This window comes from Lissotriton vulgaris, chromosome 2_1 (assembly GCF_964263255.1).
Source record: "Lissotriton vulgaris chromosome 2_1, aLisVul1.2, whole genome shotgun sequence".
NCBI lineage: Eukaryota > Metazoa > Chordata > Amphibia > Caudata > Salamandridae > Lissotriton > Lissotriton vulgaris.
The window spans coordinates 1,001,033,154-1,001,058,481 of record NC_141687.1 but is presented as its reverse complement, the minus strand read 5'-3'; the positions used below and the strand labels follow the sequence as shown (position 1 = coordinate 1,001,058,481).

Genomic DNA, 25,328 nt, shown 5'->3' with positions numbered 1-25,328 from the left:
ATTTTGTTGTCTCCAACCAGAGAAAACACTATTAGTCTAGATTCTTGGAATATCACTTGTCTACTGGGTTTGATAGTCCTTGGTTTATTACAATAAACACTTTAAAGAATATTACTAGATATAGGTAGTGTTTGTCCAATTAGTATGTGAACATGTGTTATGCTGCATGAAAATGCACATGTCCTCTTTCCTTAACAGCAGAAGTTTGTTTTCAAATTTCTTTGGGTGTTAGACTAAATATTGCAAAATGATTCACAAGGATCCCACATATATCGAAATATAAATCTAGTAGCAGTATTTTAGTTATTTGTGTGAAGTTAAGCTAAAATAAATTTTAAAACCAAAGACAGTAAGTGGCATAGGCTGATTTATGGGGGGTTTATGAAAATAGTGCAGGAAAAAGGTTTCAGCAGCGCAAAGTGCCACTTACCAGTAACTGCACCACTATGATGGTCGAGTGAGAGCTAGATTTCACTTTCATGCATTTCTGAGGTTTTAGTGACATGTAAGCAGATAGTGCCAAGGAACTTGATTGCTGATAACATTGGTCAATTGAATAAAATATCGTGCCTTTATTTATTAATAGAATTTAGACAAGAGGACTGCACCCGTATGCCCTTTTCTGTGCAGAGAGGTCACTGCGCTCCCTACAGGTTGCATGGCTGAGAGGCTCTTGACCAATATTATATATTTTTCAAGCAAAGCATCGGAACAACCAGATTTGATTTGCTTTGTTGAGCTTGTTGGAAAACACAGAGTAGGAGCCATACTTACTAAAATTGGCCTGCTACTGTGGTCCTTTCTAGTTCGCAAACGCGCTGCCTTGCTTGAAGCGCAACCTCGCAACATGGTGCAGCGGTGATTGTGTTCTGTTAAGCACTAGCTTCCAGTCCAATTTCTAAGAGTAGACAAACAAAGAGGGACCTCACGCTTTGGATGTGTGCTGGGCACTGCAGCACTCCTGCAATGCATCCATTGTCTGAGAAATTAACACACATGGATATCCATTTTTTACTCACGGGCAGGTCTGGCTAGCTTTGCAGATTGGGTTTTGAAGTCAAAACCTATGGTGCTTGTGCTGATCCACCCCAGTTGGGCCTCTGCAATGAGCCAAAGCGATGCAAAGTGCCCCAGAGCAATCCAAAGAGATTTTTGTCTCAGCGCAAAACACCTTTTGCTATGGTGAGTAAACACAACGCCAGACTTTGTGTTGCTTTACACTGCTTTATTCTGGAACAAAGCATTAGGACATATGGACCTCTGTACTTTTGTAGAACCTCTAGCTGGGTAATGAAACGATCAACTAAGTAGGTTAAGTGTGTAAAGAAGACTTTAAACCATCCAGCCTCTTCTGTACTGCAGGACCAAGTACTCACAAAGTGTGAGCAGCCATAAGAAAGGCAAGGGCGATTCCACGAAGGACAAGTGTTTCTATTCCAAGAAAAGCACTTGGTGTGTGATTGAAATGGAACATCCAGAAAAACGAGGACATATCACATAAAGTGGGCACAGCATGAGCTAATTTATGACAGGCCTCAGATTTTGATTGATTGACGCCCTAAATAGAAGAGGAGCTACAGAAGTGCTGTTTTACCACCACAGGCTGTGCAACAAATGGTTGCTACTCACAGGAATTTTCAAGGCGTGTCCTGCTTCTGGATGGAAAGGGAGCCGCATTTGTTGATACATTTAAAGTAACCAACAGAACATAGCACAATGACATGCAAAACATACATATAGCAACACAATTGAAAATAAAGAGAACCAGCATAACAAATACAGTGCAACACAACATCACAGTCCAATAATGCTGCCTAAAACACATTGTATCACCGTCACAATAAAATGAAACACAACAAGTATTCGCAAACCTTCTTGTCAGACATTACAATATCCAGAAACCCGTTTTGATAATAAGGCAGTAAACGTTGTGGGTGTCAAGCACTGCCTTAAATTACCACCAAGCACATATAATACATAAAATAGCATTAATCAAAAATTGATTTGTGAGTAGAGTTGGATTATAGGAGTTAAAATGTGATTGCTCGAAGGTCTGGGGTGAGAGCTTTAATGCTATTGCTCTATTGGTTTGAATGGGTCTGGTAGGAGGTGATTACCCAAAGTGCATCTGCCAGAGAAGAGAGAAAAGCTTCAGGCAGGAAAATGCTAAATGTAGGCGATTTATGTCCAACTATAATGTAAACTTTCGTTACACTGCATGAACATGCACATGTGCTATTTCAATGACAACAGAAGATTGTATTCAGATTTCTTAGGTTTTTAGAATGTATATTGCAATATTGTTCACAAGGATCCCACATATGTTGAAGTGGGATCAATACAGTGCTAATAGTTTTGCACTCAGTGATTGTTTTCTTAGTCTATTGGCTTGTCTTGGCAGGAAAGTTGACAGAACTGGCTATGAGAACTGGCTATGTTTGCACTGCAATAGCAGTTTGATATAGCCTTTTGAATACAAATTTTATTGATTGATTGATTTAGCTTATTAAAGCAGGATTAGTGAAAGTCGAGCTGCTTCAGGATAATCCAAAATAATATTTCTTGTGGCAGAAACAGGAGCACTGGCTGCACATTGGTGATGAAGTGATTGAGGGGTAGTGGAAGGGGTCCAACTGGGAGTGAACACGATATTTCAGAAGTAGTAAGGAAAGATCAATATATAACTTAGAGCTGCATTTTCAACCAAAGTTTACATTGGCGACGTATGCAGAGAACCTTCCTCACAATTTACATCAGTTTAATTCACTGGGTGTTTTTTATTAAACGTTTATTTTAGTTTGTCGTTTTAAGTGTTGTAGAACAGTCGTTGAGTCAGCAGGGGTTGTTGTGCTTACTCCGTTAATAGACCTCAGGAATGATATGGCCGAATCTAGACTAAAATGGCTAAAGCCTATACCTACTTAGACAAATGACGCGGTCCACGCCAATGCACTCCGGTGTTTCTTCAAGACTGAATGGCCATGTAAATGCCAGTACAACATAATACAGAAATAATACGCCCAATGTCAATGTGTACCCGTGGAATGATATCTAGGGGAAGAGCTGGTGACTTCTGCGAAAGAAGACAAAACATGAGGAGCTGACTGTACTTAGTGTGTGAATCAAAAGGTGTGTGTGTGGTGTTGGGTTCCATTACCTGTGGGACTAACAAAATGCAGCTATCCTAAAATAATGTGTTGTTAATTATGTTTTGCACTTTCAAGGAAGTCAGTTGAATGTGATGGGTGTTATCTTTCAGTTTTCTGTAGCAGCAAACATTCATTCTATTTCCATCTACTCCGGCATTACAAACGAGAGCTCGCTTGGGATTTAGACATATCATTTATTTGCCTTGGCAGAGATTTTTGGTGGTGGGTCATGGTATTTAGCAGAAGATTCAGTTTGGGCCAGGAATAAATGACCAATTCGCGCGTAGTGTTCCCAACTCAGCATTTGCTCGCCTTGCCGGAAAACTCCATGAAAATGTGGAATACAGCACGTTCACCAGGTAAACCAGAGAGAAAGTAAAAAGAAAGGTGAACCATGCCCTTCTATTGCTCCTACAATCCTCTATGCCAAGCATGCCCGAATTGTTCGAGTGATGGGTTGGTAAACTGTATCAGGCTGAAAATGTGAGCAGGAAGAGAGCTCATTGGCTACAGGCCCCCGCGCTCTGTGACCAGCATGCTCTAAGAATGGCAAGTCATCCTGCTTGGCCACCACAGAATGAACACGAGGGCCATCAGCCATTTTGTGCTTGCCTAACTGGGGTAAATGTTCTGCAGCTGCCTGACTGTGGTCTACTGCGTTTGCACTCATTGCTAATCTGGGTCGAGCTTTGCAGAGCCCTTAACTCGGGGTCCATAAGCATTTTAAATACTTTTAACATGAGATTACATTTACAAACTGTTCCCTCCCAGACCTTTTTTTCGCTGAGAACTGCTGTTGCATTTTTCTCTTCGGTGCCCACTGTCATCATCAAAAATATTTTTTAGGGGACTGTGAAAAATAAATAGGCATATTCAGTGGAACTGCAACCACTCTTTAGACAGGTCATCACGCGTAACTCAGCGTCAATATTTAAATCTAGCTAGAGGATTTCAGAATTCAAAAGGAGGAATGCCAGCAGACATTGTACCATCATGTCCTGTTCTTTTTAGAACTGTATTTGAATATTGGACCTTCATTTGTGTGTAACATAGAATTTCCTGCTACCACACTAACCCGCTGCCTTTCAGCAACGCGAAGAACTGTAGAGATGCCTGGATGGCTCATAATACAGAATTTTCATAAAGCGTGATTGGATTTGCTGGCAAGACTATTTGCTAATGTAGATTTCAGCTAGCTTCCTTTTAACAATTTATGCTTCTAAAAGTGCTTTGCCGTTCCCTCTCTAATGATACACTCAAGCCTCTTTCCCAATATTGATGTCAGACAAACAGGACACCAGTTTCCTGGCTGTCCTCCTGGGAGTTTTGTCTTTTCAAATGGGTGCTCGCTCAGCCACTCAGCATTCCGCAGGCGCCTTGCCACTTTCTAATGAGTTTGTGATGATTACTGCTCGTGGTAATGGTATAACATAGAAACACAGAGAGACAGCTGGAGGCCTGCTACTTTCCCCCGGCACGACGCACATTCGTGCAGTAAGTAGTCTTGTAGCAGAAAGGAAATGCCAGCTGTGCACACACTTCAATATTTAGGCAGTGCTTAGCTGGTGGCGGTTCTTTCACGTGGTTGGCCACTGCACATATTTTGTGGGCCTGGACTTATTGTCAGACTTTGACCGAGAGCAAAACAGAAAGCAGCGCCCGCTTAGGAAAAATGTTGGCCCACTAGACCTATTTTTTTTTTTACAAACTGGGGGACTTATTTACAAGCCCCTTGCACCACCGGTGCTTCACTTTTTCTTGACGCACCGACGGCTCAGGTTGCTGGCCTACATTCACAAGGCCATGCAATGCCAATCTGCGTGGCTTTCCGTGGCCTTGTAAATATGGCCTCTTTTTATGCATTGCTCTGCATGAAAGGGGTGTGCAATGGGTGTTGCTGTGGGTGTTCCCACACAACACCCATGGATTCTGCCACATTCCCAGATTTACAAAGTTCCGTACACCTGGGAATCCGTCAGAATCCTACACCTCACCATGTAAGGCATAAGAGTGGCACAACAAGGAGAAATAACTTTATTTCTCCTCTTTTTTTTCCTCTTTCTATGTGTGCTGCATTCTACAGGACACATAGGAGTAAAATGCAATCAATTCTTGTTTTTGTGCAGGAAGGTTCTCCTTCCTGCACAAAAACAATCATCTCTGCAAAGCAGGCAACCTTGCACCAATGTGAAAGGGTGCCTGGGATAGCGCAAGGCAGCCAATTGTGTTCAGTACAGAGGAAAGCACTAGGACGCATCGTATTGCTGTAAATACGAGGCATCCCTGTGCTTTCCAAATGGTGTAGCACAGCACTGCGAGATGGCTTACGGTGCCGCATTGCGTAATTTCCTTGTAAATTCCAAGTAGTCACGAAGAAAGTGAAGCTGTCTGGCGCATATATTGTTCGCATTACAGGTACCAAAATTTGGTAGATTCATGCAAAATAGCCTTTCAGGTAGTTTGAATGTACGCACGGGAAGGTAGCTCAAGATACAGTTCTAGTGCACATGAATACGAAAAGCAATATAGTTATTGATGGATAAGAGATTAGTTGAAGAACCGAGTTCCTTATTAAAATTTGTGAAAGCTCGTATTAAAATGTAAAGAAAAAGTGAGTACTTCTGTCTCTTACATTCCATAGTCATCTCACAGTAACCCATTAATTTTAAAGTGAAATCAAGTTCCCATATGCAATATGTATACACAAATTGGAAGCCACTGGTACTTACTTTCTGTTTGTTATTTTGTTTCAGTGCTCTACCTGGCTATTCGGATCTGCATATCCCTGTTCATGGAGTAATAACTGGAAACATTTAGGCCTTAATGACATTTCTTCTGACAGAAACAGTGGCAAATTTGTAAAAGAATAGGTGCCGGGGCTCAATGTTTCTGCTCAGTAGCCCGTAGACAGTGCTATTGAATATCTGGGGTGCTGAATACCAAGGCAGCGTCATCTTTAATTCTTTATCTAACTCTTTCAGGTTATTGTTTAATTCATGTTTTTTCCCTTCATCACTTTTTGTTCTTTGTCTTCTCTTTCTCTTCTTTCTTCTTTCTCCCTTTTTTGTTTCTCTATATTGCTCTGGGTCAAAGTCTGACGAGGAAAAATAGGTGTTGGTGCCCAAGAATGAGTGCCGGCGGGCCGCGCCTGCAGCCACCAGCTTAAGTTAAGCACTGAACGTGCATCATTGGGAAAAGTGAAAAATGGGTAGGCGCTTTTCCAGTGTGCCAGTTTCGTGCGGAAGAAGGCACATGTCAGATTACTGTAATCGTAAACACCTTACGATTGAGTTTTGGGAAAGTTGGGGTTTATAATATGCTCCAATTAAATGGTTCCATATGACCTAATTGGACAGATTGTCCCTCCACTGCTCAACACTTAGTTCTAAATCTGTTTTCCCTATGCATGTTTGTGCAGCCAATGCAGTGTGTGGCCACAAATTCATAAGTATATGTACAAAGAACCCACCAAAGTACTCAGACCACTGAGTCGTCCATACTTTGCTAGTCTCTGACAGTCTGAGGTGAGCAAGCATCCAGAAATGTCGACATGAAATTTCAGGAAATTGACTTGTCCGTATTTAATGCGAATACGGAATGGGACTACCTGCCTTGCATTCAAAAGTTATTCAAAACACCAGCATGAGATTGAGCTAAGGAGGAAGTGTCTCTTAAACATAGTTTTACTGGTACTACAAGAAATGTTCTGCTCAAACCATGCTCTCTCAACAGGACAACACCACCTTACTCTGCCAGAGCCTGTCTAAACAGCAAAGATCTCTTCAACAGATGGTCTGGAGCACTGCAACAAGAATGGTTGCAGGAGAGATGCCCTGTGACTCCATAAACTCGAACCTGAATCAGTGTACAGACTCTCTTGTAACTCCTGAATCACCATCAAGTTCCTCTGGCTCGCTCACAAACACACCAAGGCTACCTTTACGGTTAAACTACAACTCAAATTATATCCTTGCACTTGCTGGGCTCTTCCTAAGCACTTCAGATCAGATTCCCAAGTATGGTGCTGTTAAAAAATGAGGTAGACCTTGCTGCTTGACTGCACTTGTCCTTGGTTGCGAAACTGACTTGATCGGGAAATTCACTCCAAAGCCAATCGCTCTGCTCTCAAGAAAAACCACAAACTCATTTTGTTTTAATTCTCTGTGGAAGTATCCCTCTTAGGAGTAAGTTCCTGGATATGGTTTAGATTGCAGAGCTACATTATGTAATGTCTTTGGTTCATTTGTGCATTTACTTTTATGATGTAGAGCAAATGAAACATATTTTGGTGAATAAGGATTGCAACTATGTGGGCCACAACATTATATGGTTAGTTTGCCTTTGTGAGGGCCATTGCATTTTAATAGTATTTTTATTTTGTTTAAACTTTTTTTGTAATTATTGTGCATTTAAAACAGAAATGCCGTACAGAAATGTTACCGAACAATGCATAGTAACTTAACCAGTGTTTGCTGGCGGGATGGCAGGTGAGGTATTATAAGATGATCATAGTAGCTACATTACCCATCAGAGGTTCAGTGTCTGTGATTTGTTTTGAACTTCACATTGAGAGACAGGGGCGTAGGAGTGAAGGCTATGGTGGAAAACATTATTAGGTTGGGTTCCCAACTCTGGTGTATTATAATAGAGTCCAATGAGGATACCCAGAATGCATGGACCCTAATAGTGGTTCGAGACTGCTGAGGTACTCTTTGAAACGTTAAAAACTAGGCTTTACAGGGTTTTAGATCACACAGCCTTCTTGAAAGGAAGTGGTCATTCAAGCATATAGAGGAGCAGGTGAGTGCTCAATAAATATGGTTTAAACAATGGCCACTGCATGTGTGCCTCCTCTACATAACCTTCAGAAATCAACTGTGACCAGTAATTAGCATCAATAAATTCATCATAAATGTTAAAAGACTACTGGTCAGACATATACAAAAAGATACATTGCAAAAGAGTGACTAATAGTCTGACAAATGCAGAAATCCTGGATTTCCTCCAACTATCCTTTCAAGTGTAGTTATCCATTAGATATCCATATTTAATGGAAGGAAAACATTACATCCCACCTCGTGCCTCACGGGATGATACGCATGGAACCTCTACAGAAGTAGATTATATTTTTTAGATTTCACGTTTTTGCTTTTATTTTAAAAGAGTTCTGTCTACATTTACTTTGCACACACATATAAAGCATAAACATACCACTTCTTTTCAAGACATCCCTGGCTGGATATCACATGCTACCTTCATTGATTTTCACATTTTAAGTTATAAACATTGTATTCATGCTGACATGGACAAGTGAACCATAAACTACTACGACAATTTGGAGTTTTTCTCATTATATTGCATTCTCTCAGTAGCAAAAGGGTGAAGTCGTAGATTCAAATGAAAGCAAAATAAATAAACTCTTTGTTGAGTCAGAACCTGGGTCACCTTTTCAATTACTTAATACCGTCACCTTTTTTTGATCCGCATTACCGTAAAGTTAGAAATTGTTTCAAACTAATAATTGATTAAACACTATACATTGGCAAGGGTTGTTATACTCCTTTTGAGTCTTCGTATTAAGTTAATCCTCTGTTTTGTGCCTCAGATCAGCACCAAACCAAACAATGTGTGGGATTTCTCAGATTTAAAGCACAAAGCAGTCCTGTAGTTAACCAACCAAATGATATGTAATTCTTAATTTTACATCTACAAAAACTGTGCATCCAATAATTTACACTAGGTATTTGTTACTGTATGAATATATATTTGTGACAAGCACCCACATGGATTTTACTGCACGTGATGTGTCTTCTTAAATTCACAGTGCCCATTCTGAGATTTGACGGATTGTTTACAAACATAGCTATGCCTTTTAGTGTGCAACCCCTTAAATCTATAGTAATTATGTTAATGACTTCTGAATTTGGGAATTTCAAATTATTTTCTCTACGTCTTTTGGGTTGCTTTAGGCAAATAAGAGGGCAAGCATTTGTGGCTGAAGGACTTGCAAATGAAGACGTACATGCAAGATAGTTCATGTCTAGTGCGACAAACTAACTGTTGAGTTTTGTTTCCTTTGAAACCTGAATTCCTAAAGCCATATTCCGACAGGAGAGATTGTTATTTATATATTTTCTAAAACAATGGAAAAGGGGCCATATACGGCCTGGGGTACCACCACCTCCCCGGAGCAGGCCCGTGCACAGAATAGGAGGGGGGCCATTTGACCATCCTCCTCTACGGCCTTGGGGACCACCCCTGGACCGGCTCCTGCTATGTCCTGGGGTGCCCAACCCAGAGAAATAGTTGTTTGTTCTGACTTGCCAGGCACTTTGACTGCCCCGTTAAGTCAGAGCAAACACAAACTCTGCTCTCAGCAAGCGGACGCTGTGAAACCACTCCAGCTTAATGAGAGCAGAGTATTTGTCTGTTTCCCTGCCCCGGCAAATTGAAATGATGGCTCTCACAGTCAGGGAGCTGCATGTGTGGAGGCCATTCCAGGTCTTTGCTGCGATGTGGGAGAAGGTGTGTCCTCAAATGTTGCTTTGCCCGATGCAGGGAATATGGGCAAGTGAAAGGGAGGCAGAGCGTAGTCTTCTCAGCAGCTGGAGGATCCAAGCATCTGTTTCTCGCTGGTTCAGGAAGGTTTGGATGTTGTTGGTGACTGCAATAATGGCAGTTTTGGTGCTGTGATTGCTATGAAAGCCAGGGTGGGAGGCGTTAAATAGCTGGTTCTGCTCAAGGTGTTTCAGGTTATGTTATGTTATGTTTGTAAAGCCCAACGGTTACCCAAAGGTGTCCGGGCACTAGCTTCTACCATCTGAACACAGGTTGACATGGGAATCCTACATGCTAAAAGCCAGGTTTTAGTCCTTTCCTAAACGCCATTAAGTCAGTGGTTATTCTGATATGGAAAGGGAGTTCATCCCGGCCATGGTGGCAAAGGTGACAAAGCTTCTCCCTCCCCAGTTGACTTTTTTAATAGGGGGTATTGTCACCATCTTAGCTCCTGAGGAGCAGAGGGCTCTTTTAGGGACATACCATTGAAATCGACGTTTAAGATGTTATGGTCCTATTCCTTGAAGGGCTTTAAAGACCGTCCATAGGGATTTAAAACGCACCTGTTGTCTGACTGGCAGCCAATGAAGCCTTTTAATTTCCTTGGTGATTGATACACATTTTGGCATGCCTGTAAGCAGTCTGGCTGCCGCATTTTGCAAAAGTTGGAGTTTGTATAAGAATCACTCTTGAATGTTTAGGTAGAGGCTGCTGCAATAAACCAACCTTAATAGAATGAGAGATGTTATAACTATGCGTTGACTGTCCTCCATCAGAAAAGCCATTCTTTTGTTAATCATTCCAAGAAAGTGGAGGCTGGCTGATGCAACAACATTTATCTGGTCCTCAAAAGTGAGTTTATCATCAGCTATTACTTCCAGATGTTTGGGGTCCAGAAGTTGGCATTCATTCCAAAGATGATGACCTCAGTCTTGGCTTAATTTAACTTAAAGCAATTCAGCTTCATCCACATCTTGACCGATTTCATGCAGTCATGAAACCTCTTATTCTTCTCTGATTCCTGCCTTGGCAGCAGAGACACCTCAATTTGCGTATCGTCCGCAAATGAAGTGAGGTGAAAGCCGAAGGATCGGATCAGGGCAGGCAGGGGAGACACGTAAACATTGAAAAGAGTGGGACTACGGGATGACCTCTGCAACACTCCACAGGGTAAGGATTGGAAAAGGTTTTGAGCAGAATTCGTCCAGAGCCACAATTTGAGTTCTTTCAGTCAGGAAGGATTTCAGTAACTTACAGGCTTTTCCCTGAATCCTTCAGGCCAACAAACGATCCATCAGGAGACCATGATGGACCATATCGAAGGCCACAGAGAGATCCAGCATAATCAGTGGTGCATTGACTCCCTGATCCAGGGCTTCCCTTATTTCTTATATATTTTTGTAAGGGGAGGCTATGTGCTATGTCCTTTCCTAAACCAATATTGAGTAGGAACTAAAATATGATTTATCTGGAGAAAGGCACTAAGTTGTGTATTCATAGCTTTCTCCACCAATTTAACCGGCAGTAGAAGGTGAGAGATTGGCCAGCAGTTGTTAGGATCCTTGGGGTCTAGATTTTGTTTTTTCTCAGCAGAGGAAGGATCGATGCTATCTTCCATGTTTTGGGAAAAAGCCCTGACTCAAACATGGCATTAAATAAGGAAGTAAGCGAGATGGCAATAGGTTTGAGGGCTAGTTTGATCACAGAGACTGGACAGGGGTCATAAGGAGAGCCTGACCTAATAGCGGTGAGAAGATTTGTAGTGTCCTTAGTTGACAGTGGAGAGGACATATCCAAAGTAGGCAGTAAGTCAGATGCTATTTTGGCTCTGCAGTTGGAAAATCCATCCCTCCCTCCATGGAGAAACTAAAAGTAAAGAAGATAAGCTCCATCTTCTGCAAGAATAAAGTGACAATTTCCTTGCATTACTCTTGACTACTCTGAATTTTAGGTAGACAGAGGGGACCCAATCTTGATACGTCATGAAGAGTTTTTTGGTTGAACATTTGGTCAGTTTAATTTGATTTGCAAAGAATGCTCTTTTTACATTAAATGAGAGCCTTTTGTAGACCATGAGACTTTGTTTGTATAGTTCTTTCTCTACTTCATTATATTCTCTTCTCCAGTTGCGTTCTAGATGCTTACAAGTAAGTGTTTGTTTTCTTAGTTCCTCAGAGTTCCAGGGAGCAGTTGGTTGGGCTCATTTGGGATGCAGAGTTTTCACAGTTTTTTTTTTCAGGCTATCTCCACCCACTTAGTTTGACAAGCAGTAGCCTCCTCAACCTCTGTGGGCAGCGGGCAGGCAGTCGCGGTGAGGTCTTCCAACTCTGTACCCTTATATGTATTCCATGCTCTTAGTGCTATCTGACTCTCCTGGACAGTACAGGGGCCCCAGTGCTATTGTGTCGGTCAGAAAGGACCAACTCAAACTGGATTGCTCTGTGATCTGTCCAAGCAAGTGGCAACAACTCAGTACAGGTTAGCTGTGAATGGTTGGAAAAAATCCTATCCAAGGTATGGCCTGCAACATGAGTGGGACCTTATATATGTTGCCTTAAATCAACGCTGCTCATCACATCAACAAGAGCAGCTGTGTCAGGGTCAGTAGGTGCTTCCAGATGGAAATTAAAGTCCCCAAGAATTGTAAATGAATCAGAGCAGAGCCCATCCTCTAGCAGTGTTCCAACCTAAGTTAGAAATGTGTTCCTAGGTACTGGTGGTCTGTACAATAAAAAAAAACACCTTAAAAGAATGATGATAGGAAAGGCAGAAACTGAAGGAAAGTGCTTGGCAAGCCGAGTTAGGAGGTGCTGTGTGAAAGGTGGCATTTGCTGAGCTATGATATATTACTGCCAGCCCCCCCCCCCCTCCTAATCGGCCTATTCTATGTGTGGCATAGGAACCAGGGGGGAGAAGCTTTGACTAAATCAGGTCCTGAGGCATTGTCTGTCCAGGATTCAGTAACAATCGCAATTTTTTTTATTATGAGTGTCCATAAGTATCGCACACTCAATACTGTGTTTTACCAATAGTCTGGCGTTAAGCAATAAACTTTGTAATGGGTTTACATTAAGCCTCTCTGTGTTTCCCATTTCTGTGGTCTGTTGGGCTTTTCCCAAAATAGAAATAGGGGGAAAGAGTTTTTACAGTTGGTTGGTTTTGAGTTGCTTGTTGATGATCTTTTCCAGAACCTTTGCTGAGAATGGAAGCAGGGAGATTGGCTGGTAGTTTTTTAATGTTATGGGGTTAGCAGGGTTTTTTTCAAGTTCTGGCCTGACTTCAGTCCTTTTCCAGGCATCAGGAAATGTTGCAGTGGTGATGGAGGTGTTGAGCAGGGTGGTGAGTTCCTGGCTTCTCCTTTGGTTCCAGAGGTTGCAGATGTGGTGCGGACATGAGTCTGTGACAGCTTCTGAGTGGCTGAATTTCATGGTGGAGGTGGTGTCCTGGTTCGAGAGGATGTTCCAAGGGGTCAGTGTGTGGTTCATGTCGGTCATGGGGGTGGTGTATCTGTTGAGGAAATCTGTAGGTGTGGGTTGGGGTTTGAAGGTGCTGTATATGGTTGTGACCTTGTCATGGCAGAAGTGGGCACGTTTGTCACATAACTCCTGAGAGGATGTGATGTTGTTTTTTCTGGCAGCTGGGTTGGAGAATTCCTTAACAATGTTGAAAAGTTCCTTGGCGTTGTTGGTGCTGGTGTTGATGCATGTGGCAAGGGCTGTCTTCTTTGTTGCCCTCAGCAGGCAGTGGTAGAGGTTGAGGGAGGTCTTGAAGGCTGCCTTGTCAGTGGTGTACTTGCTTATACACTATTTCCACTCCAGCTGTTTGCTGCCTCGTTTTGCTGTTCTGGGTTCTTGGGTGTACCAGCTGGCCCTTTTGGAGAATATTTCTCTTCATGTTGCCCATGATGGGTGCAATGCTGTTGGTGTAATTGGTGATCCAGGCATTGATATTTTTCACTCTCTTATCGAGTTTGGTGGCAGTAACAGAGTTGGAGGTGTAGAGAGTGTCCACCCAACTGAGCGCTCAGATTTTGGTCCACCTCCTGTTGATGGCGTTGGTCATCTTGGGGGTGGCAATATGGGGGCTGAAGATGCTGAAGTGGACGATGAAGTGATCGGACTATGTGAGTTCAGTGACATGGCTGTATTTGATGTGATTGCTGGAGGTAAAAATGGGATCAAGCATGAGTCCGGCAGTGTGTGTACGCCCGTGAACGATCTAGGTCTATCTGACGCTGCTCATACTGTCAAGGAGGTGTTCGGTGTTGTTGTTGGGGTCATCTAAGTGGAAATCCAGGTCGCTAAGAAAGAGATGCAGTTCTTGGAGTCTAAGGCTAGGGGCTTTGATAGTTACCTTGTCATCCATGTGGAGCTTGAAGTTGAGATGTTCCTTTGGGGTGGTGGTGTGCTGCATGGTCTATTTGTGGATGGTGGCTGTTCCTCCTCCTGGCTAGTTTGTTGCTGTCCAAGTGAGTTATTTTATATCTGTTGTGGATTGCTGTGGCAATGTCTGGGGTGGGTGTAGGGTTGAGCCAGATCTTAGTTAAGAAGACCATGTTGGGTGCGAGGGTGGCGATGAGGTTCCATAATTTGGTGGAATGCTTGCATAGTGACCGTGTGTTGAGAAGGGCACATACAAGCTTGTGTTTTTTGTTCAGGTGGTGTCTGTGACATGATCAGAGTGGAGCTGGTTGGTGGGCTGGTGTGTGTGCAGTGGCAAGTGAAGTGGCAGTAGGTGCAGATGAAAGATCCTACCATGGAGAATGGGTTGGCACGGTTGCAGGGTGTGTTGCAGCGTCTGCGGTCCAGGGTGTAGAGCTTGTGACAGTGTATTGCAAGTGGGAGGGCCAGGGGTCATGGCATTGGGCGCTGTTGTGGTGCTTGGTATGGTCCAGGGATGGACGGCCACAAACATGATTACCTTGGGAACACTATGCGGCGCACCTGTGGCACAGTCCAGCTACGGGCTGTGTTAAATAGGTCCTGGGGTGGGCGGGGCTTCTGTTGACAGAAAGAACTGTGACTGGGAAAACATGGGTGGGAAAACTCAGCAGTTGTGGTGTCACTGGATCAGTCTCTAATAAGCAGTAACTGGAGGCCACAGTCAAGTGACAGGCTTGGTGTCCAGGTGCCTACTGAGTGAAAAAGTATGGCTGATGCTGTTTTGGCTAGTAGGTAATATGCTTCTAAAGATGAATCCATCATATGGACCTCTTATGTTACCAGGACCAGAGCATTCAGTTACATTCTACACTTAATATCAGTTTTATGATTTTTACTAAGTTCATCCTCTGCTCTAGTGCACTGTGTCAAATGTTATTTGTGGCTAATTATGGTCGTTCCTGTAGGTAGAGGTATGAGGATACATTTTGAGCATATTATCTACCATTGCCCTTCATTCACTTCTTCAAGTGTGAAGTGGTTCAGAGTTTAGCTTCTTACTAAAGAGTAGGTGGTCGGGTTCTGCATCTCTGGAGATCAGCTCTAAAAGGCAATTTTGTCCTTGATCATTTCATTTACAAATGGAGAATAACTTGCTCACTTTGGGAGAAGGAATGGCAGAATATCTGAGTGTCTACATTAGGCCCTTGGCTAATGTAATCAAGCATCCCCTAAGGTTCCCTTCCAAATGTTTAATAATGATACATAGATATATAAATCTATCTGCGCAAAACAATCATGAATCCCTTGACAATATCATCTCTGTCAAGTCATCATGTCTGAGAGGTATGTCTTTTTTCAACAGAATAGACTGAAATTCTGACACCTAAATACATCTCATCTCTGCTTCTTTCTTTGGTAGGAAAGTATGCCTCCCCTCTACCAAAAAACAATAAAAAAGGGGTTCCTCTTAATCTCTAAATTTGTGGATGAGAACTAGATCAGTTTGATAATCAAGCAGATTTTTCACAACTTCTATCTTACTACCTGTCTTAACTTCTATTTAATTAACCAAACTCAGTAGTTTCCTATCAAAGCTGCATGCATCCTATTTCGCTCATATTAAAAAATTCTGGGCCACATTTAACACATTTACCTCATAATCCATCATCTACTGTATAATTCGTAGATTTCAAGAAAAATACTTGAACAGTGACAGACCCTTTACAACGGTAAAGTGGTCGTCTTTCATTTCCTGATTCCTGTTTTTTAGGTGTTAACTTGCCATTAATGTGGTAGAACATTTTCCAAGACTATATTAATGTCTATTGAAACAGCAAAACAATCGTGCTACTAGATGTGTCACATTTTTTTTTCTCCCTGCATGATTTAGTCAACTCTACTTCATATTTAGCCTTTCATTGCTGTATTATTCGAGTGGCCCTGCTTATGACTAAAGACGTGATGAGATGGTTCTGTTTAGTGTGATGGCCCTGCAATGTGTACACTTGCTAGAACATACAGCGCCATCTTGCAAGAGGGAATTGCGTGATATATTATAGACGTGGAGAAGTGTGGCTCAGGGGTTAGAGGCGGCAGACCCGGAAGCTGAGATCGGCCCTGGACCAGGGTTCAATTCCCCGCCTCGGCGGGTCTTGGGCTAAAAATTCCACGGACTCGATTATTCTCGCTCCGGTGCCTTCTCGACTCACGGGTTCACACTCTGCGACTCTGGGCAATAGCTTGCTTAATCTCCACAACAGCCCCTCGCAGCGGGATGCCTGGCTTTCACCTTGTGGATACCCTGCCGGGTTTATCTCACAGGGGAATACCAGGACGGGTTCCCTAAGCAAGCGCCGGGAAACCCACTGCGGGTAGCTGTGCGCTATATAAGCTCAAATACATTTACATTTACATAGACCTCAGGAAGTTAGCTAATTGCTTGCCATTATATGCTGAGCACAACACACCAGCTCAAAGTGCGCGTGCTCTTTACTGTTAGCAATATGGGGCATTATTGAACTTTTATTTACCATTAAAAAGAGCAATACAAAGTCAGCGCCATTTAGAAGCTGCTTATTTTATGCTTGAAGGAGCATTGGGCTTTGGTCCAGAGTCCGATGGTTGTCTGATTCCCTTTCATCAATACCATTTAAATGGGCATGTGATATCAGCGCGCATTATTGACCTTGGTACTACAGTCCGTTTGTTGTTTGAGACGAGGGAAATGCCCTGCAACCCAAACTGCGAAATCCTCACCCTTTTCCAAGATATCACAGATGAAACAAGAACTGTACCTTTGTTCTGTTGTACATTAACGAAAACGGATGTGTATGTTATTTGATAAATGAGCATCCAATCCACTAAAGATAACAATACAATTTTATGACCGTTCTTAATGCTCCACGAATGCAATGGAGTTATAAAAATGCAGTTGTGGAGGCTGGGTAGGCATATGTGGGTGTCTGTCAAACGCTCACCCTAATTGAAGGCTGAAGGCTCACTCTCTCTCTCTCTATATATATATATATATATATGCACATACACATATATATATATACATACATATATATATACATATATATACATATATATGTGCATGTTTATATATATGTATATATATATATATATATATATATATATATATATATATATATATATATATATACACACACATATATATGTGTATGTTATAGATATATATATTTACGTCTTGTTCTGGGAATTTGTATCACAAGGCTCAGAATGCCGAAACAGTAGTGTTACATGTTACAATGAAACATTGCAAAAATAAGGCATGCACATCAGCGAACAGAGGTTTTCAAAGTACAAACACATCACGTAAAGATACACTGTTGTTGTTTTTTTACACAACATAAACGGGGAGAGCGACATGAGAAACATGAAAAAACAACACAGTATATTTAGCCCTTCATGTTAGGCCAGTGCTGGCCACAGGTTCTTAATACACACTTAAAGCACTAGCTAAAATAACAGTGATTTGTTCGTAAACAAGTCTCAAAGCTTTCATGGTGATTCAACGGATCAACGGAGAACTTCTAGCAATATAATGAAAGGGTTCCATGGGACTGGATACTCTGACCTCCTATTGCTTTGGCTCTTCAATTATTTGGTCTGTGGGGATTAAGACCAATTAGTAATTTCTAAAAAATCCTAACAAAATTATTATTATTATTATTATTATTAGTAGTAGCAGTAGTAATATTAGTATTATTATTATTTTATCAATTAAAATAATATTAATGACAATAACAATAAAAATAATTAGAAAAGGGAGAAAAGGGGCACTATTATTTTATTATTATTATCGTCATTATCATTATTGTCATTGTTATTATAACTATTCGCCTTATTATTGCCATTAATATCACTATTACAATGGTATGATTAACAGCACGAGCAGCATCAGCCGCATTCACTGAAAACGAAACCAGTACTGATACATTGCTCATCAATTCTAGTTAATGCACAGCGCTGTAATTAGTTTTCACCCACTGATATTTGCATACAATTGTGCAATTTATTATACATCGTTTTATTTTTTAAGTAACGTCACAAATTGTATGCAGTGGAACCAATAAATAAGGTTTGTGCATACAATGTCTAAATCTCAAAAATCATAAAAGTGACCTGACCATTTGGCCTTTGTCCAGTGCACAACTGCCTCAGATCAGGCATGTACCCAGCAGCACATAGGTAAATGTACACACCACCTCACATCTATTTAGTGCTGCCCTGTGTTAATATTCTCCAGCACATTAAAACAATTGTCCTTGTCTGTGTTCCCCTGGGTTCTGACGAAGGCAGCCTGATCGTTTAATGCTACACAATACTTTTGAATTACATGTGACACACATTCACATTTAGAACTAATGTTATAAGTTTTGGGTTTGTACACAATGGCTGACGGCAAGTTGGAAGTCGCCCTCCCAAGAATCAGGGAGCTGTTGTTTACAGCTGGTGGACTAGAGTGACAATACATTATTGCATTACAAACATCCACAATTTAAATATGAGATTAGCAACTAGCTTTTAGTGGCCAGTCTGGTCGCGAAGTTGCCCTGCTGGTCTCACAGAGATCCCGGGTTCGTACTTGCAAACTCAGCGGAGCGGGGAGCACCGTGTGAATGGACTTTGAAATACGGCCCTGCAGGGGGTTTTCATCTCCCTTTCAACCCACAGGGGTTAGAATTTGGATGAAATTGAGTGAAGAAAAAGGTACCCACTGTGTGCATGCATACCCCCACTGAGGCGGGACTGTTTGGGTGCATATCAGCTGTTCCTGATTGATTGCCTGCTACCTCCCTCTGCCATTTGCCCGTGAACAAGAGCATCGTAATGCTTGAAATACGTGGGGCTGCCTACAAACCTGAGAGTGAGACTGTTACCCTGCTGTGCCACAGCCATTCATTAAATGGTATTGAACTCTCTGCTGTGTGGCGTCTTCACTGTTTGGCAGTTTTGGATTGGATTTTAGCGGCCGGTCTGGTCGTGAAGACGCCCTGCTGTTCTCACACAGATCACGGGTTCGTACTTGCAAACTCAGCGGAGCGGGGAGCGCCGTGTGAATGGACTTTGAAATACGGCCCTGCGGGGGTTTTCAGCTCCCTTTCAACCCACAGGGATTAGAATTTGGATGCAAGTGAGTGAAGAAAAAGGCACCCACTGTGGTACAAAAACAACAGGAACTCAAAGTACCAGCATGCCTTGCATGCATACGCCCACTGAGGCGGGACTGTTTGGGTGCATATCAGCTGTTCCTGATTGATTGCCTGCTACCTCCCTCTGCCATTTGCCCATGAACAAGAGCATCGTAATGCTTGAAACGCGTTGGGCTGCCTACAAACCTGAGAGTGAGACTGTTACCCTGCTGTGCCACAACCATTCATTAAATGGTATTGAACTCTCTGCTGTGTGGCGTCTTCACAAAATCACAATTTAAATATGAGATTAGCAACTAGCTGTTGTGTGCTTGTGTCTTGTAGCCTGCTTTAACCGCATGCGCGCTAGCGGTTTTCCCGCTGCGCGCTGAAAATTTAAAAAACCCGCGTTACGTGACAAAGCCAGCTCGTCATGCGCGTAGCGCAGGTAACGCCCATGACGAGCTGGCTTTTGTCATCAGCACTGAAGGGGTTAACAATGCATGGTAAGAAAAAGTGGCAGCTCTTCTGGGAACAAATATGTGATTTGGAACTCTGTAGCATCTTCTCTTCAACTTAAGTGACCTACCACCTCAAACTCCCCGGAGAAGACAATAGACCAAAGGTCAGATTCTCCCTGTATTATCTAACTTTTGTGAACAGAAATGTTCCTTTACAATCTATCTATGTAAACATATTTTCAAATGACTCTCACTTATGGAACCAAATATGAAGTAATTTGATTCAATTAGACAGGATAAAACTTCCTAAAGAATAGTTTGCACTTTAGTGGCAGTTGCGATCAGAACAATATTCTCCTATTGAAAGAACGTGCCACAAATTATTAATGCACAATGTTGTAATAATACATGTTTAAATTATAAGCTTGATTTGAAATTTGTAAGTCTAATATTTGGGATGGCTATATTTGTAAGAGCTTGGCCTATTTGAGGAATCAACTTGTAAACCTGCAACTGTGTAGGGGCATATCACATTTTTAAAGAGTGCTTGCCCACGAGGAGATTAAATCTAATTTTAGATTATACCATGATAGTGTTTCCTAATGTGAGGAATTCTACTTATGAGTTTACATTTAGACAGTGGCGGCTCCTCCGCTGAGGCGGAGGAGAGTCGCCACACTGCTTTATGCAGTGTAAAAAAAGGAAAAATAAAATGACAGTAATTCAAAGTTATTATCATTTTTTTCCCCATACAGCGTCTCAGACCAATCACAATGATACATTGCAGCGGTGTGATTGGCTGCGGGACTGTGGGAGCCCTAGTTCCTTCTTCCTGTTTCCCCCAGGAAGCCAGGAAGAGGAAGTAGGACAGGCGTCGGCCAGCCTGGAGCGAGGTAAGTGATTATTTCCCCATCACCCCACCCTACTGCTGCTTCCAGATAGCAGCCACCACTGCATTTACAGGTTGTAAATCTCAAGCTTCAATATGCTTGTGTACATGACATGTTTTGAAAATCTGCAAGTAGATCAGTGAATGGAGCCCATGATTCTTCAATAGTTTGTGAGCAGTGCACTGTATTTCATTTTCTTTCAGCTGCTTCTTCCTCTGTTCTCGTCATATATTTGTGTGTATACTTCTGACATCTGATTCTTGTACATTTATTAACAGTATTTTATTAAGAATGCTTTTTTTCTTTCAGACTGAGGCACAAGTGCACTACGTGCTACTATCCCATTTTAATATTAATTCATTATTGGTCTCTGAAGGGTGAAGTCATTAGACATTAATATTATAAAGAACGTAATATTGATTGTATGGTCAAGGTTAAACTGGGAAGTGCATGTTTTCATATTAAAAAAACCTCATGTAAAAAAAATCATTTTTGAAAACTGTGTCAGTAGATATTGTTTTTGATATTTCTATGAAGAGTTACTGAGTTAATAAAAAAGAATTATTGCAGATAGAGCAAAAACATATATTCCACCTGGAGTTTGTTCACTTTGGCATTATGAAGGCTTCAATAAATGATTAACAAATTTGCACAAAAAAATGGAAAGCCTTTATTAACCTCCATTTTCTCGTTTGAAAAAAGAGGGTTTCTGGAGGAACAGTTGCAGGTGGAAAGTAAAATCAGTTTTGAGTAGATACAGCTCAATTCTGACCAGGTTACATTTTGATTCAAACTGTAGGGATACTGTTGAAGTGATGACTTCAACTTAAACAGTCTCTTCCAGATTTTGCCCACATTTCCAAGGCTTTGATCCCCTATTTTACTGCATTTGCAGATTATGTAAATATAATTTTTATAAATAAAAATCCTATTCTGGAAATCTTGCTTAAAATAAATAATGGTATTTGATCATGCAACTTATATATATTCTAGCTGCACGCTTGTTGATTTGTAATAACCAAATGATCTATGATTTATCATAATTTATAGAGCAAGTGCTATTATGGTTTAACTAAATTCATATGCAAATGTATAATATCAAAAGAAGGTTATTAAGACAGACAATAAACGTTAGCTGGTCTACAAATATATTTGTATCTTGTTAAATAGGTGTTGAGTTTCAACTAGCTAATGATGGTTGACGTCAATCCTTTAATTTTCTAAATGGGTATTTACTGATACTTTTAATAAAAAGTGGGTTGTTCTGAAGAGTCAGCATGAAAGCAAAGCCAAATATAGCATCATTTTATAACAGTGCATCACTACTAGCACCTTATAGCTGACTATGGACATAAAAATGAAACAATGCCTGTAGTAGTATATTGATTGTACACAAGCATTATTAAACAGCTTTAAAGAAATGGTGATACCTACATCAACAATCAAGAAGTCGAGCCAGCACCAGGCATTTGTGAAATACTTTTGAAATCCATACGCCACCCATTTAAGAAGCATTTCCAGTATGAAGATATAAGTGAAAACTTTGTCTGCATATTCAAGCACAATCTTAATCGTTTTTCGTTGTTCAATATATATGTCCTCAAATGCCTGTGAATGAGAGGATTGTGTATTTGTTTATTCCAAACACTTAATTTATTTCAATAACTTGAGGCACTGTAGAAATTCAAAACAAAGTTACAATTCTAATGATAAAAAGCTGGATGTATTTATTAAATGTGAATACTAAAGGATAACGTTAACAACATCCAATTTTAAAGCATACATCCAAATTAAGTGTTGGGTCAAATTATAGAGTAGACAGACTAATTATAAAGTGTAATTTCAATTATATTGCTTACATAAATATAAAGATATTTAAAATTGTGTGCAACAATTTAACATATGTTTTATTTTCAAATGAAAACCACTCAATGTGCATATACAATAAGAATGTCTTTTAGATTACAAGGTATGATCCAAACTTGCTTTACTAGGAATTTGGGACTGTGGGAGCCAAGATATGTAAAATGCAGTCTGTTTTAGAGTTCCAAGGCCATTTGTCAAAAGTGATTCACCAGTACACAACATACGTCTGATTTAAGAATTGTATGCTTCATCTGTGCTGGTGCATTTTGTATGAGCACTGATTTTTTAACTATGCTCGTGAGCATGTTAGAGCTATATCACATTTCACCTGCTTCGTATTTTGTTAACAGAGGGGTACACTGGATTCAACATGTTTTGTTCCACTAGGGCAGTGCAGAACAGCCACATCTTGCCCAATACATCTCTAAACACTGCCCTGGGCGACATAAGTCAGGAGACGTGTGACATCAGCACGTCCCCATCATTACACCCATATGGCTTATGGGAGCCAATGCATTTGGGATGATCAGAGTAAATAGGAGCTGTGCTCACAGTCTGCCCCTCCTCTCTGTCACATTTGTTAAATGCAAACAGGACCTTAGGCCAAAAGAATTTGCAGTATAAGTAGCAGATAGCATTTTTCTTGGAAGCAATCAAGAGCATGTTGTCACTTGGTTAGAGTTTGAATTGAGTTGGTTTGAATTTGCACCCACTAAAGGTTATATTGAATTGTTGAGAATGGCATCATGGGATGAGTTCCTAATGTTTTAGCAGAAGGTTAGCAGCTTGCTAATGGTTTAATTGGAACTAACTGGATGACATATAATTGCACCGGCCATGGTTGCATACGATGGGATGAAAAGGAATGATTATTCAACTAATTTAATAAAAGTAAAGAAATGTTACACTGGTATAATGCCAACGTCTTTTGAAGCTCATTAGAGCATTTCTTGCCTGCATACTTTGCGACTGCACTTATTTGAGTGCAGCTATTGGGTTGTTGATTTTTGTGTTTTTGGTGGGATGTATACTAAAGGAGGATAACTACATACTAAAAAAGTATGTGAAAGTAAGACTATAATTGTTAAAGGAGTGCAAACAATACGTTACGACCAATTAGATGATTCTCTGGTAGTTCCCAATTTTGTGCTGGAGTTTTATCCAGAGATTTCAGCAGCTTTCACACTCAAAATCTCAGGGTGAAAGAAGAGATCTGCGGTGTTCCAGCAGGCCACTCATACTGAGGTTTCTAGTGTTAGCACATTTACAAAAGCCAACGACAAACATATGAACATAAATCTGTGAAATGGCTTCTAATCTTCTAATGATGCACTTTACTCACCAGTGCACCACTGCTCATGAGGATCATAAAGATTATGAAGGTTTCAAACCAGTTGTGTTCAACTATCTTGAAACAAGTTTTTCTCAGATTCCACCACTGTTTCCATCTTCCACTTTCCACGCTGACTTGACAGCACTTGTACCTTGCGACGCAACCTTGTGGATATAAAAAATAGCATTGGTAGAAGATAAATCTGTTCAATACCAATAGTGAGTGAATTCATCTATTTTAGTGTATTTACAAGTTTGATAGACAATAAATAAAGATAAAATACATTTATAACTTATGCTTCCAAAGAAGATCTACAACAAGAAAGAATGTCTTCTGTGGTGGAGAGGAATTATAATGTGAACAATAACTACAAACTGCAATTGTACTGCTGAAGTGTAATTGGTCTCAACCCTCATGTAATGTGACTCATAATTCCTGGTTTGGCTGGTAACTCATCCAAATCAAGAAGCATAAGATGTGTGTATAATAGCACCACCATTTTATTCCTGAGCACAAATCAGCAGGAATATCCTGTCAAAATAGGGAACAGGAAGAAGGTTCAGAATTAATAAAAAACATGCAAGAATTTGTCCACAAACACTTGAGGTCACTGTTATTCTGCAGTGTATGATCAAGCCTTATAATCTCTTTGGAATTTCTCCCTGAAGAAATACAATACTATGTGGTATTAGTATCTTCTGCAATTCCCATCAAACTTATAATGCGCGCTTGATTGTGGCCATCAATTTGTGCCCCTACAATGATCCACTGAATGAGAAAAATCAACCCAAAATGAAAAACTCTTTAGACATTGCCCGATGGTGGATGCAAACTAAATTCTGAAAGCTATGTTTACTTACCTCTACTAAAAGAGAACCATCGAATGACATAATTTGGCCTACAGGTAATGGCCACATTTAAAACCTTCCTGAAAAGAAGAAAACCTTGGCATTTTCATAATTCCTCTTTTACACTTGATTAACAAACCACCTTGGTATCTAGCAGCAGCTTCTAAAAACAATTATTTCCTTCTTGGAAGTTTATCTTTATGTTCCAGTTGCTAAGAACCTTTTTCAGTTCTGCTTAAAACATGGCAATACGATTTCCCAGCCAAACCTTTTCAATACCTCCAGCTTGCCCAGAATTCAACAGCTCACCTTATTAGAGGTTGCCGTAAGCTTGACTACTCTATACTGCTTTTAAGATCACTGCATTGGTAGGAGTCCTAACTTTACTACTCCTAAACTGAGAAAAATCCTAACTTTAAGACTTTGGGTATTCACAGAAGGCATTTAAGAGTCCTAAAGTTAGGACTCCTAACTTCTGTGAATACCAAAATGAGTAAGTGCCTTCTGTGAATACCTAAATGAGTAAGTGCCTTCTGTGAATACCAAAATGGTTGTAAGTTTAGGATTTTGTCTTAAGTTAGTTCTGTGAATCGGGCCCAGAGTCATTACACAAGGCTTCTTGTGTTCATTTTTTAAAGGTAAACATTTACTTTACTTTTTAAATGCAACTGTACATGCTTAA

General features: G+C 40.8%; 1 protein-coding gene across 1 annotated transcript in view; it reads right to left on the bottom strand.

The window, feature by feature from the left end:
* LOC147731529 (sodium channel protein type 2 subunit alpha-like) overlaps positions 1-25,328 on the bottom strand; it is an 860,436-nt gene that overhangs the window by 238,125 nt on the left and 596,983 nt on the right. The window contains exons 19-20 of the mRNA XM_086956593.1: positions 23,808-23,962; positions 22,034-22,207 (exon numbers count right to left, since the gene is read on the bottom strand). Of these exons, the coding sequence (XP_086812719.1) occupies positions 22,034-22,207; positions 23,808-23,962 (329 nt within the window). The remainder of the gene's footprint in view (positions 1-22,033; positions 22,208-23,807; positions 23,963-25,328) is intronic.